Here is a 15,815-nt window from a genome sequence, read left to right as displayed (position 1 = left end):
CCCTTTGATTATGTGTTCTAACTGGGCCACTCTGTACAAAGTTCAGTTTGATAAGTACATTATTATTTGATAAGTCACTGTTATTTGTTCTTCTCTTCCCTATTTCAAGAGAAACCACATCAATTTAATTACTCCCACACCAAGAACTCTTCAAATGAAACTCCTCTGATCTCTCATCAACCCATCTCCTCCCTTTCTTCCTCAATGTCAACACCCCTTCACATAAATCCTGAATGATGAGATTTTATTTAGAACTTACACTAACTTCCTCTCCAAGATGACATCTAACTTCACATTAAGTAAGAAACAGCCTTCCCACTCTCCACCCCCATACTTCTTATCCACCACTGCTTACTTTTTTTTTTTTTTTTTTTTTTGCCAAGTCTCAAGTAATTCTGTAACCTAGAAAAGGTCCTACACAAATCCTGTGATCAATCACATTTAAGGAGTTGGGTGGCCCACATCCTTCCCACAAACCCCAAAGTGCCCTCAAGGACTAAAGCCTTTCTCTGAACTTTTCCAACATGATGCCCGTAGTTGTAAAAATTGTCCAGGGTCAGTGCATCCTGAGAGCAAAAAGTTTGTGGTGCCTGGGGTTTCCCCAATACTCCCAAAGCACATCCTCACCTGCCCATCTATGACTCACTTCCAGCATTTCACTCATGTGCCTTAAATGGTCATTGACCACCACAATCCAAAAACAACCATCAAATGTTCCCAGTTCTCTTTCTGATCTCTGAAAGAGCTTAGAGAGGTCACTGAGAATAGAGGCCTTGGTTCACTATTGAAGTCATTTCTAAATCATTTGATATCCTTGGGAGTGCTGGCCATGGGAGCAGTAGCGATGGGGGAAGTTCTGCAAAGGGAATTATTTGAATTTCAAAGATGTTAGTCAATGTGATTCTACAACTAATGAAGTATAATAAAAGGGAGGCTATAATTTATTATCATTATTAGCAATCTTTCCACCATAGCAGACCAATGAATAAGTGGATAGGGAGGGGAGGGCTACAATGATGAGAATCACAATTCAGGTTATAGAAAGGTGGGTGGATGGGTTGCCTGGTTTCCCCTGTCCTGAGATTTAAATTCACAGAACCACAGTACTAGAGAGACCCTTAGAACATTTAGCCAATCACTTCATTAATCAGATGAGAAAACTGAGGCTCATAATTGCAGTTTGTACAAGGCCACACATTTAGTCATCAGTGAAGCAAGGGCAAAGGTTCGAATCTCCAGATGCCTGGCATGTGTGCATAGTTCCAGGGCTTAATATCTAGTTCTTCAGGATCACTACTGATAAGATAGTATCTGGGTATTGTCTAAAGGGAAATGGAGGTTTTTTTTTTTCCTTTCATCTCGTTTCTCCCTTCCTAATCCTTAACTTTCCTTTTTAGGTGCTGATTCCCTGAAGATTCAAGCTTATTTCAATGAGACTGCAGACCTGCCATGCGAGTTTGCAAACTCTCAAAACCTAAGCCTAAGTGAGCTAGTAGTATTTTGGCAGGACCAGGAAAACTTGGTTCTGAACGAGGTATACTTAGGAAAAGAGAAATCTGACAGCGTTCATTCCAAGTATATGGGCCGCACAAGTTTTGATCCGGACAGTTGGAGCCTGAGACTTCACAACCTTCAGATCAAGGACAAGGGCTTGTATCGATGTATCATTCATCACAAAAAACCCACAGGAATGATTCGCATCCACCAGATGAATTCCGACCTGTTAGTGTTGGGTATGTGGTCAATGGTGTGTGTTCAGATTCTTAGCCTTCTCAGATGAGACTGCAAATGACTTAGAGAAACACTGGAGTGGGCGTTGAGGGGCCCAGGGGAAAAGGGGGGGTCTATAGTGAGAAAGCAGAGAACAGCCATTTCTGGGAAGTCCATTTGATGGGAGTCTGGGAGTAGGGAACTGAAAGTCTTTTGTACTTTTTATAGTCTGCTTCTGAAGGATTAGCAAAAATCTGCTTTGGGGAAAAAAAAATAGAGCTAACTGAACAAAAGTAATATGGCTAATTACCCATGGAAAAAACCATGGGTAATTGGAGGTTTTGGTTCACTATTGAATTCGTTTACTTCAGGGTAAAAACCATGGTTAATTTGGCCATTACAAAGTATATATAACCATACTCAGATCTTTTACATTCATTTTTTCCCTTGGGTCCAAGATTTTTTCACCTACTAAATCTTTGCCTGGAGGTCCTAGCAAAGGGGACAGTTGACACATTTGGATTTTCCCTTCAGCCTCCTCTAGGTTGCTTAGGAGTTGTTTGCTGCCACAACCATGAGCCTGGTAGACAGAAAGGAAAAGACTCAACAAACATACTTACAACCACAAACTCAACCACAAACTTACAAACCCACTCTTCCACTTCAGCAGACCTCAGAAGGCCTAAATGTCACTACAGATTTTTTAAAACTATCACACAGTAAAATTAACTTTTTTTGTTTTGGTATACTGTTCTACTGATTTTATAGATCATATATAGATTTAGCTAACAGCCACAGGACATACAGCATTTCTATCACCCTAGAAATTTCCCTCAGTCTATCCCTTTATAGAGTCATACTCTGTCTGCATTCATAACCCTTGCTGGGCATCCTATAGTTTTTTCTTTTTGACAATGTCACACAAGTGGAGCCGTAATGTATGCAATCTTTCAACACTGGCTTCTTATGCTTAGCATGCCTTTGAGATTCATCCAAGTTATTGCATATATCAAGCTTGTCCCTTTTTATTGCTGAGGAGCATTTTATTGTTTAACCATTCAACTCAGTGAAAGACATTGGGTTGTTTCTGGTTTGGGGCTATTACGAGTAGAGCTGCTGTAAACATTCATGTACAGGTTTTTGTGTGAATATAAGTTCTCATTTCTCTAGGGGAAATACCCAGGTGTGGTATGACTGGATCCAGGTTAATTTTTGATGAAACTTGAAAGGGCAGATGAACACCTATTCTAAAACCATAGAGTAAAACAGAAGCAAAAATAGAAATAGAATGGAGAGCTGCTCCCTTTGAACCCTGTGTGATTCAAAGTAGGCTGCAAGGCTTTAGGAACAGTTAATCACGTGCTAAATCCATGTTTGCAAAATGTGGTCAGGTACCACTGGAAATGTTTTAGGTGGAATACCGATAAGCATGTTGAAAGCCATGTCATATTTGTTTTAATGTATATTAGAAAAACTATAACTTAATCAACCTGTGATATCACAGATGTAGTTAATAAAGCTAAGTAAGATCTGGCAATTCACCTTCTATAGATCACATAAAGTCTGAGAAGAGTGCTCAAATACTACACTGATATAGCAAAACTTACAAAGATGACATGCAAATGACAGACCTTTTAGTAAGAATACACTAAATTATAAATTAGTTTGTAGAACCTGCAAACTACCTAGTAACTATAGAAGAGCAAGAGATTTTTTTCTAACAGAAGGCACACGACACAGGTCTAACGGCTCCATGCCAGTGATCCTGAACATCCAGAAAAGTATGAATGGCAAACAAAGGCAAGAGAAACACTGTGTTTATCAAGATGATGTATTTTTCCCTAAAATAGCTGGAGTTGGCCTTCATCTTAGAGTATGTTATGAAGACACTTCGATGCTCATGCCAAAAATCAGTGTTCTGAATTTCTAATTCCAAAATCCCCAACCATTCACTTACCACAGTCCTGCTTGAATTTCTGAAAGACATGACTCATGGCATGCCAGCATGAACTCTGTCAGTTCCTGGTGACAATTCAGCTCAATCCCTTTCTGCTCTCTTAATCTGGTGAGCTAGAATGTGCCCCATGGGACACCTGGGCCCTAGAGTCAGACCACTTTTCCTTCCAAAGACTATACTCCCTGGAAATAGTGGCTTCCTTATAAATCTTTGGTGACTCAATTATGTCCCTCCTGTCACTTAGAGAGCACCCCCTTGATTTGGATAAGCAAGAAGTAAGCATGGCCCCAAACTCTACTGTTGAAAAATAATCATGAAGTTATTATGTGGCACTCACCTTGGGCTGAAGGCCACATTTTAGACACCCTGAGGCTCCCAGGTGTGCCCCAATGAGCCCCAGATCGAGTACCCAGTTATTTGCTATTCCCTCCTAGATACATCTAAACTTAGACTGATTTTTTTTAAATCTCTCTTTTGCTTTCAGCTAACTTCAGTCAACCTGAAATAGTCCCAATTTCTAATATAACAGAAAATTTGTACATAAATTTAACCTGTTCATCTATACATGGTTACCCAGAACCTGTGAAGATGAGTTTTTTGCTAATAACCAAGAATTCAACTACCGAGTATGATGGTGTTATGCAGAAGTCTCAAGATAATGTCACAGAACTGTATGATGTTTCCATCAGCCTGTCTGTTTCATTCCCTGATGTCACAAGCAATATGACCGTCTTCTGTGTTCTGCAAACTGAGAAGAAATGGCTTTTATCCTCACCTTTCTCTATAGGTAAAGCTGCTTTCCAAGACTATTTCTTTCAGCAGATATGATACACAAATGCTTAAGGCAGATCATCTGACGTCCCTGACTTTCTAGGAAACCTCCAATTGGGCCATTTTATGATGCTGTTAGGAAGGACCCAGATGGAGGGCTCCTGCTTCACTCTGAGTGATGCAGGGTCCAAGAGGCTACGAGCCTATGCTGCACTTGAAGAAATAGGCTTTTAGCCCTAAAACTGGCTCAGTCTCTTAGCTTACCTTTGATGGAGGATTCTGAGGTTTTGATTAAAAAATGCAGGATTCCTCTGGCTAGAATTCTTTCTTTGATTAAAACACATACCTGGGCTTGCATGTGCGTGCACGTGCACACACACACACACACACACACACACACACACACACCATCCATCCATACATATATGCAAATGGTACTTATTGTGAGTATAGAACCATTTGGGACATTATTGGTTGCAGGAGTGAAAATGAAAAGATATAAGACATCCCCTCTGCCCTTGAAGATCTTTCAATAGAATCAGAGCTCTGTAATGTGCACATATGAAAAACTGGATTTTTAAAAGGTTTAATTTGAATCTAAATTTTATTCCATGCACATATGTGACTAAACTTAAAAGTAACCAATAATGAGTTTTATGGGCATTCAGAGGTAGGCAAGATCCCTGAGGGTCAAGGAAGGTTTCCTAAGGGAAGGGGCAACTTGTAACACCTAAAGTAAACTATTGAGTTTAATAAATGTGGTGAGGAGAGGAGGGCATTCTGGATGACAGGTTCCCAAAACTGTGGTAACTTTATTATTAGCAGAAAAAATTTGAGATAGTATCTGGGCTCAGCAGGTGAGAGGACCACAATGGATCAGCTTGTATCTGACCTAAGTGCAGGAGGTATGTCAAAGAAAGCCTCAGAGGCAGAAATGCTTGCAGCATATGCTTCAGGGACCAGTTCAGTGGAGGAAAGGATTGAGACTAAACAGCAGCCACTAATAGGAGCCCGACATTTTAAAGTTGTGGCTTCGCCAGGAGGGCATGTGTCTATATTTGACACTCCGCTTTTAAGGAGCTGTAAATGTAAGATTTCCTCCTAGAAGAAAGGTGGTCTGCACCTGTCCTGTCCCATCACTGCCTGTGCTGACGGTGACCCCCAACATCTGCCTTTTTCTTGCCTTGACCCCTTCTGCAGTGATAACTCCTGGCTTACTCCTTCTAGTAACATCCATCCAACTCCTTGCTCCATCCCCTGGCCTCCTCTCTTCCAGTGCCTTGTTCAGATGTAACTTGATCTATGAACAGCCTGTGGGGCCAGTCCCCCATGAACCAACTTTACAACTGGGCCAATCTCATCTCCTGGTACTGACTTCCTTCCACTCAGACACTTCAACCTCTGAGAGTCTAGTAAATGGTGGAACCACCTGTCCTGTCCCAGTTGCTTCTCCTGTAGCTTTTCTTGCCCAGATAGAAGCCTCTCCAAGCTATGCCTGAAGTTTAGTGCCTTCTTATGTGACATTCCCCCAGGGCCCTCTGTTAATGACTCCTACAGTCTACATATTAACAGGGACTTGCCACCACTATAACCTCATTGTGGCTCACCTTCCTGCTGCTTCTCAACTACTGTTCCGCCAAAACTTCCACAGGTACAACCATCTTCAGAAATGTTTCAGCTCTAGCTGCCTCGGGAAGATGGGGCTTGCCTCTCTGGGTTTCCCATTCTATCACTTAATCAGACATAGGTTAGACCCTGAGTCAAGGGACTTTTTTGCATGTTAAAAGGTAGCAGCGGCTGGGCGCGGTGGCTCAAGCCTGTAATCCCAGCACTTTGGGAGGCCGAGGCGGGTGGATCACAAGGTCGAGAGATCGAGACCATCCTGGTCAACATGGTGAAACCCCGTCTCTACTAAAAATACAAAAAATTAGCTGGGCTTGGTGGCACGTGCCTGTAATCCCAGCTACTCAGGAGGCTGAGGCAGGAGAATTGCTTGAACCCAGGAGGCGGAGGTTGCAGTGAGCCGAGATTGCGCCATTGCACTCCAGCCTGGGTAACAAGAGTGAAACTCTGTCTCAAAAAAAAAAAAAAAAAAAAAAAAAAAAAGATAGCAGCCTCCATATTAGTAAGTATAACCCCGCACCTGCTTTACTGGGAGTGCCAAACTTGCTCAAGTGGGATAGACTGGGACAGGCTCAAAAGAGATTAAATATGGCCTGCAATGTCAATGACTCCTTAATGTCACAGAAACAGGGCATGTGTCCACAAATCATAGCTAAGCTAACAGATCAGCTGGTCCTAGTTTTCCTGAAATTGGGGATTGGCTACCAGAGCTGTTCCCAAAAATGTCTTTAAAGTGGGTGACTCAGTTCTAAGTTTTTCTCCATAAAGCCTGTTTTCCAACTCCCCAGAAACTTAGGAGTTCTCATGTAAGGAAGTAGGTCCTGACCTCCAGGCACCTGATTCCGACCCTGATTCCTCAAGGCATGAAGAAACATCAAAGGTTTTTTAGTAGACGAGATATGCTGAAAGCCATGCAAAAAAACCACAAAAAACAAAAAGCAAAAAACCTGCTGTGACCTCAGTGGGAAAAAAACTAAATAAACAAGCAAACAAAAACTGGAGGTAGGGGCCTGTGTGGAGGCTGTTCCATTTGTCCAAGTGAGAGGTGTGTGGAGATGATAGTGGACAGAAGAATCATCACAAGAGGAACTTCAGGGTCTGGGGACTAACTGCAGAGGTGGGTGGGGTAGCAGGCATGCCACAGATGACTGCACACACAGAGCCTCAGCATCATGGGCCAGGTTGACCCTCTTCTTCCCCATCATGGTCGGTGTTATCCCCACCTCTAGGAAGGCATGGCAGCTCAGTCCAGGCATTTGGCTAGAGGCACGGGCTTGAATCTTAGGTTGCTGCTGAGGCCCAGAGTCTGGGACTTTCTATGGCCTCATATTGTAGATTTCAGACTTCTTTGGCCTTAGAGTCCCAGGAAGATGCTGGCAAGTAAATCAAGAGAAAAGCAGCTAGAAGAAACCTTTTGTAAATGACTCTTCTGGCTGACTGAAGATTTGTGGTCATTTTTAGAGATTGAGGAACTTCAGCCTCCCCCAGACCATATCACTTGGATTGCAGCTGTACTTCTAACAATATTTATATGTGGGATGATGGGAATCTGTCTAAATCTATGGAAACGGAAGAAGAAGAAGAAGCAGCCTCGCAAATCTTATGGATGTGGTGAGTCAGTCCTTGTCCTCCCCACAGACTGCCACTTTGCAGCTACTTCCCAGTCAGCTGCCTTTTGGAGCTTATTGGCTAAGCCTAGACTGGCAAAAAGTCAATGTTGGAAGAAAAGGCTTTTCCTCAGAGTTTTGAGCCCATGCAGAGTAGCAGCAGCTGATAATGTTGCTCTTGGACTTCAAAGAAAGGCAACATTCTAACCTCAGGTTTACCAATATACTTCTGGTTTCCAGGAAGAACTGATTATTACTTGCTTTATCTACCTCACTTCATGAGGCTATTGTGACATATACATAAAGCAAAATGGTGAGGCCACACCTAAATGTTAAAGATTGTGGACCTAGTGGTGTTCCCGCAGTGGTATCTCCTAAATGTCCACAAGGATCAGCTTCTCATCACTAAAAAATCTAGGTTTCCTATGAAATAAGTTAGATGGATTATTGTCCATTGACCTGTAACAAACAATATTAACTTTTACTAATTTCCAAGTAATACATATCCATTATCAAATATACCAAAATAAAATCGTTGATATTTTACTAGTAAGAAAAAATGATTACACAAACATTTGTAGTGCCTATCTTTAAGATTTTTCTATGTACAAATCTATATTGTTTTCCATAATTAGGATTATCATAAGGGCTATTTTTCACAATTTGGATAATATATGTACTGTGTTCTAACTTTGTTATACTAAATGTGGCAAGACAATTTTCATTGTCATACATATCATTCTACAGCATCATTTTAAATGGCTGCAAGATATTCCATTATGTGGATACACCTTTATTTATTTTTGGACACTTGAGCTGGTCCAATAGTTTCGTTATTATAAACACCTTCCCCACTGAATTCTGTTATAAAAATGTTTAATGGGAACAAAGTCTCCCCTAACTTTATAATAATGCCATGCTTATTTGTAGTTTGGGCTGGTTCTAAGATAAGACTGGACTTTATCTCAGTAATTGCCTCAATTAGTAATTAGTTTGATTGGTGCTAATAATTAAGGTTAACTTCTTACTCACGGTAGAAAGCACAAGATGAGTATTGCCTCTGGCTGTGTCTTGCTTTTCAGTATGCCGATTTTAAAATCTATCTAGAAGATAGATGGGTAACATTAGCAGTCTTTAAATGTATCCTGCTGTACTTTAAAAATATGAAATTGGGGAGCAATGATCAAACTTAAATAAATTAATACAAAGCATGTGGCAGAGCCATTCAAACTGCCAATGTACGGAGTGTGCTGACAGATTTCATGATATAAAAGCATAAAATTCATACCACAGATATAAAGACATATTGCATTTGTCCAGGTTTTGATTTTCAAGGTCAGAGTTTTGAGCTTCACTTTCTTTCAATCTCATTGCCATTTAGAATTAGCCAAATATGAAGAAGCAACTTACATCTTGGGAATAAGCTGTTTCCTAAATTTTCCTTCACATTAGAATGATCAGCTTATAAATGAAACGAAGAGATAGAAAAAAAGAGTAAGGATGTTTCTTCTCTCATGAGGCAATCAGAAACAAATCAGGAGACTAGATAGGGGAATTAAAGAGGATATGTGTATTCACATAAGAGAAGCTAGAAGGTGGTTAAATAAGATGTGTGGGTGCAGATGAGATGGTCAGATTGGACTGAGTGGTAAGAGGCAGAAGGCAAGACAGAATAGCACATGTATGACCCTCAAGAATGTAATAAAGAACATTGATAAGAAAAAGTTATTTGTTCAGGCAGTCATCCATCCCAGTGAGTTTGATCAAAGAGAGAAACCTTGCTATCACTAGAGGGAGGGAAATACACTAGGCATAACTATGCCATTATAGATATGAGATGTTTGTAAAATTGGATTCTATAACTTCAGCAATATCTATCCTTGGTTTGTGGGCACTCCTGGCATTGGCTATGTAACAGGCAAAATAATGCACCCCACAAGATGTCCTTCTCCTATACTCCAGAACCTTTAATATGTTATCTTACATGGCAAAATGAACTTCACATAGGTGATTAAGGCACCAAGCTTGAGATGGTGAGATTAGCCTGGATTATTCAGGCGCACCCAATATAATCACATGAGTCAGAGAATCTTTCCCAGCTGGGATAGAGAAATGAACTGGAAGAAAGAGGAGAGATCTGAAGCTTGAGAGGCTCAATCCAGCATTCCTAGGTTTACAGATGGAAGGAGGAGGCCATGGGCCAAGGAATGCAGGTAGACTGTAGAAGCTGGAAGTGGCGCTCAGTTGACAGCCAGCCATTAAAGAAATTAGGATCTCAGTTCTGCAACTACAAGGAACCAAAATCTGCCAAAAGACTGATGTGGAAACAGCAGATTCCTCCACAGAGACACAGCTTACTGATAACTGGTAGGAGTTTCTACAAAAGTGGAGCTTCTTTCTAATCCAGTGTTAATCCCTTTCTCAGAAGAGACAGCCCTCAGACTAACTTGGCATCAAAAGTCCTGTCCAGTGTTTTCTCATTATATGTTTTCTATGCTTCAACCGTACATACGTACCCAGTTTAGGCTGTTTAAATGAACAAAAGGGAAATGCCATAGCTATTCTAGTCAGTTTCCAATCTCTTTTCTATTTTTTTGTTTTGTCAAATAGGACACATAAGGCATGAGAATTTGTAACTATGAATTACTGTCTTTTCCCAAACAGAAATCACCCTATCAGCTTACCCAGTGGGGAGAAAGACAAAAATAACTCCTGAAATTTTACTTCCTCATTTGGGTCTTATGTGACTGAGATCTGTATATAATAATGCCCTAGCAACAATGGTTTTTACGACTTGCCTCCCTAGAAAAAACCTAGGCGTCTTAGCTCTTTCAGGAATGATTTCTTAAAGGTAAAGTGTCTTTTTCAAAACAAATTATTTATTTATTATTTATTTATTTATTTATTTTTGAGACAGAATGTCACTCTGTCACAAGGCTAGAGTGTAGTGGTGCAATCTTGGTTCACTGCAGCCTCCGTGTCCCAGGTTCAAGTGATTCTCCTGCCTCAACCTCCCAAGTAGCTAGGACTATAGGCACATACCACCACACTCAGCTAATTTATGTATTTTTAGTAAAGACGGGATTTCATCATGTTGGCCAGGATGGTCTCAATCTCTTGACTTCATGATCCATTTTTAACCAACATTTAAACAGAAATCTTCACAGGCTTAAAAACTGAAGGTTAGTGATATCATCACATTTCCCCTTAAAAATGTGAAATTTCTAATTAAATTTAAAAGTTTAGAGTCTACCTTTTAATTGTCTGCTTTCATTTTTTTGATAGAGGCTTTTTAAAAATATGGTGACTACTTTGTCATGGGTATAAAAGGATAATTTATTGTGTGTTAGTCTGAAGACATCTGAAATACTGTATTCAACTATAAGTACCATTTTTTTACATTTATAATAAGATTCTTTTTCAAAAATTTTATTTCAGTAGTTTTGGGAACTATTGAACTAAACTAGGTGGTTTTTGGTTACATGGATAAATTATTTAGTGGTGATTTCTGAGATGTTGGTGTCACTCATCACCCATGTGTAGTCTTTTATCCCTCACCCTCTCCCACTCTTTTCCCTGAGTCCCCCAAGTCAATTATATTACTCTTATATCTTTGCATCCTCATAGCTTAGCTCTCACTTATAAGTGAAAACATACATTTGCTTTTCCATTTTTGAGTTACTTCACTTACAATAAAGGTCCCTGATTCCATCCAAGTTGCTGCAAATGCCATTATTTTGTTTCTTTTTATGGCTGAGTAATATTCCTTGAAGTATATATACCTCATTTTATTTATTCACTCATTGGTTGATGGATATTTAGGTTGGTTCCGTATTTTTGGAATTGTGAATTGTGCTGCTATAAACATGCATGTGACTGTGTCTTTTTCATGTAATGACTTCTTTTCCTTTGGGTAGATACCCAGTAGTAGGATTGCTGAATCAAATAGTAGAGTTCTACTTTTAGTTCTCTAAGGAATCGCTATGCTGTTTTCCATAGTGGTTATACTAGTTTACATTCCCACTGGCAGTGAAACATGTTCCCTTTTCACCACATCCATACCAACATCTATTATTTTTTGATTTTTTAATAATGACCATTCATGCAGGAATAATGTGGTATCTCATTATGGTTTTAATTTGCAGTTCCCTGATAGTTAGTGATATTGAACTTTTTTTCATGTTTGTTGGCCATTTGTATATTTTCTTTTGAGAATTGTCTATTCATGTCCTTATATGCACCATTATTTTTAAGAAGAACCTTTACAAAAGTAGAACATAACCAGATTTTTAAAACATCTGGGAGCTCAGTCAAAGAAATAGCTCAAGTAACTGAGGATGCTTTATCTGAAAGAAGGCCTGGAAAGGACAGAGATGCGAATATCTGAAGAGAAGCCACAGGATGCAAAGATTGAGCTTAATGGTATGACTCTGAAGGGCATCTCAATTAATAAAGGTTATGAGAGGGTATAAGGAATCAAGAGAGACTTTTCTAACAATTAAAAGCTCTTTTACCCTGGAAGTGGTGCCTCACACCTGTAATCCCAGCACTTTTGGAGGCCAAGGCGGGCGGATCACCTTAGGTCAGGAGTTCAAGACCAGCCTGGCCAACATGGTGAAACCCCATCTCTACTAAACATACAAAAATTAGCTGGACATGGCAGCTGGTTCCTGTTATCCCAGCTACTGGGGAGGCTGAGGCAGGAGAATCGCTTGAACCTGGGAGACAGAAGTTGCAGTGAGCCGAGATCATACCACTGCACTTCAGCCTGGGTGATAGAGCAAGATTCCATCTTAAAAGGTAAATAAACAAATAAATAAAACAAATAAATAAAAGTTCTTTTAAAATTGTATGGAAGAAATAGACTTCTGCTTCCTCCAACAAAGGATTAACTGCTATAGGAATTGCCCTCTTTCCATAAACAACTAGAAAGCTGACAAAATATATGAAACAACTGCTTTCAGAAATCAGATGACAGACAGCCGAAAACTGTAATCCCCGAGTGAAGGAAAAAAAATGATATAAGCTCTATGATTGCTTCAATTTATTGCCTGGAGCCAGTGTGCAGGCTGCTCTGAAGGCAGGGGTACCCCTGATACTGAACTAGGAAAAGACATTGCAAGAAAAGCAAACTACAAACATCTCTCGTGAAATGCTTAACAAAATTAGCAACTAAAATCTAGCAATACGTTAAAAGTATAATACATCATGATCAAGTGAGGTTTATTCAAGAAACACAGGCAAGCGCAACATTCAAAAACCAGGCAATAACCTTTACTACATAAATAAACTAAAAAGAAAAAAAAATACAATCATGTCAATGGATACAGAAAAAGCTTTTGACAAAATTAATACCCATTCATAGTTTTAAATGGAAAGAAAACTCTCATAAAAACAGGAATACAAGACAACTTCCTCAAACTGACAAAGAACGACTACCAAAAACTGTTCTGTTAACATAATATTTCATGATAAAGGACTGATTGCTTTTCCCCTAAGTTGGGGAGTGAGGGGAAGATGCCCACTCTCCCTACCTTTTGTTTAACATTTTACTGGAGTTCATAGCCAGAGAAACAGGTTAGAAAAAGAAAGAAATGGCATACAGTTTGGAAAGGAAGTAAACTGTCTTTTTTTTACAGATAATGATAATGCTTATAGAAAATCCTGAGGAATCTATCAAAAAGCTATTAAAATTGATAAGTGGGTATAACAAAGGCACAGGATACAAGGTCAATACACAAAATCAATAATTTTTATGTACTAACAACAAGCCATTGTACACTGAAAAAATTAATAGCATTTATAATAACATCAAATAGCATTAAAAACTTGGAAATAAATTTAACAAAACAAGTATAGGACATATATACTGCAAACTATACAATATTATTACTGAAGAAATTAACGTAAACCAAAATAAATGGAGACATAGGCCATGTTTATGAATCAGAAGACTAGATGTTGTTAAGATATCAATTCTCTCCAAGTCGATCTATGGAATAAATGTAATCACAATCAAAATCCTGGTAAGCTCTTTAGTGGACATTAAAAATCTTACTCTAAAAGTTATATGGAAGTGCAAAGAACCTAGAATTGCCAAAACAATTCTGAAAAATATGAACAAAGGTGGACTTAACCTACCTAATTCCAATACTTACTATATAGTTATAGTAATTAAGACACTGTGATATTGGTAAAAGGAAAGACATATCAATCAATGGAACAAAACAGAGTGAAAAAATAGATTCCCACTGTTAACTGATTTTGACAAAGATGCCAAGGTGATTCCATGCAGAAAGGATAGTCTTTTTGACAAATAGTGTTGGGACAATTAGACATCCACATGGAAAAAGTATGAACGTAGACACACACACAGTAACTTACATATTAGGAACTAAAATGAAAAGACTTCTGAAAGAAAACATTGGAGAAAATCTTTGTGACCTTAGATTAGGCAAATCTTAGATAAGACACAGAAGGCAAAAAAACATAACATAGAAAGATAAAATGGACATCAATATTGAAAACTTTTGTTCTTTGACTTTTTTTAAAAAAGGAAAAGTCAAGCCACAGACAGGGAGAAAATGTTTGCGAAATGTATATTTCATAAACGACTTGTATCCAGAATATATAATTACATATTGCTACTCATTAGTAAGAAGACGATCCATTTAATAAAAGACAGGAAGCAAGAGACTTGAAAAGATAGTTAGCAGAAGGCCATATGCAAATGGCCAATGAGCACAGTTACAGCATCATTAGTCATCAGGGAAGTACAAATTAAGACTATAATGAGATACCACTGCACACCCTCTAGAATGCCTAAAATTAAAAGATCTGGTAAACATCAAGTGCTGGAGAGGAAATGAAGCAACTAAAACTCTCATGTACTACTATACAGCCCAGAAATGCTAGACATTTACCCAACAGAAATTAAAAATTTTTTAAAAGTATATAAAGACTCATACACAAGTGTTCATAGCAGCTTTCTTCATAATACCAACCCTGGCATCCTAAATTGTCATCAGTTTGTGAATGGATAAATAAATGGTGTTATATTTGTGCAACGAAATACTGAAAAGCTGTAGAAAGGAGTGGACTACTGGTAATACACAAGAACATAGATACATTTCAAAAGCATTATATTAAGTGAAACAGTCCAGGCACGAGAAGAATACACATTATATAATTTCATTTATATGAAATTTGAGAAAAAGCAAAACTATTATAAGTAGATTCATGGCTATCCATGGGATGGGGGAAAAGAATCAGCTGAAAAGGGGTAGGAGTATTTTGGCTTATAGAAATGTTCTCTATCTTGATTGTGGTGGTGGTTACATGACTGTATATATTCATTAAAATCACCAAACTCTATACTGAAAATAATTGGGTTTTAGTGTTTATTAATTATGCCTCCATAAAGGTGATTGTTTTATCTTTTAGTTTTATTTTATTTCCATAGTTTTTGGGGAACAGATGGTTTTGGTTTTTGGTTACCTGGATAAGTTCTTTAGTGGTGATTTCTGAGATTTTTTTTTGTACCTATCACCCAAGCAGTGTCCACTGTACCCAATGTGTAATCTTTTATCTTTCACCCCCTTCTCACTCTTCTCCCCCGAGGATTCTAAGTCCATTATATCGTTCTTACAACTTTGCAGCCTCATAAAAGCTGATTGTTTTTAAATACACACACACACACACACACACACACACACACACACACACACACACACACGAGAACTTCCAACAACAGTGAGTGTTCACGAAGACTATTTAGTAAAGACAGAATCACAAAACCATCAGAGGTATTGCTGAGAGGATTTTTGTGGTCTGTAAATACCTCCGTGGACACCCAGGTTAGCAACTTGCTGGGCTTTAAGTGGGAAAATAGCAGCATCACAACAGACAGCCTAGAGAAATTTACATCCCAAGTTGTGTCAGTAGCAAGTCCTTATCAACAGGAACTCAGGCTTTGTGAGGTCTAGCTGGCTAGAAGTTTCCCGCTTGGGCTTGTCCCTGCAATGTTGTGTAACATTCTTAGCATTATCTGGCTAATCCCTTTAGGCATCAACGTCTTCAAGACTTCTTTTCCTCCTCCTTCTAAATCTTGCTTTCAGTAAAGTTTTAGAAATTCTTCCAACAACAAA

At 38.9% G+C, this 15,815-nt stretch overlaps 1 protein-coding gene across 3 annotated transcripts in view; it reads left to right on the top strand.

The window, feature by feature from the left end:
- CD86 (CD86 molecule) overlaps positions 1-15,815 on the top strand; it is a 67,337-nt gene that overhangs the window by 45,334 nt on the left and 6,188 nt on the right. For all 3 annotated transcript variants that reach the window (XM_003941646.3, XM_074404254.1, XM_003941647.3), the window contains exons 3-5: positions 1,398-1,733; positions 4,152-4,454; positions 7,523-7,672. In XM_003941646.3, coding sequence (XP_003941695.1) covers positions 1,398-1,733; positions 4,152-4,454; positions 7,523-7,672 — 789 coding nt within the window. The remainder of the gene's footprint in view (positions 1-1,397; positions 1,734-4,151; positions 4,455-7,522; positions 7,673-15,815) is intronic.

The sequence above is a fragment of the Saimiri boliviensis genome, chromosome 8 (genome assembly GCF_048565385.1).
Source record: "Saimiri boliviensis isolate mSaiBol1 chromosome 8, mSaiBol1.pri, whole genome shotgun sequence".
Classification (NCBI taxonomy): Eukaryota; Metazoa; Chordata; class Mammalia; order Primates; family Cebidae; genus Saimiri; species Saimiri boliviensis.
Note: the sequence above shows the minus strand (reverse complement) of the source record. Positions and strands in the feature narration are given on the sequence as shown.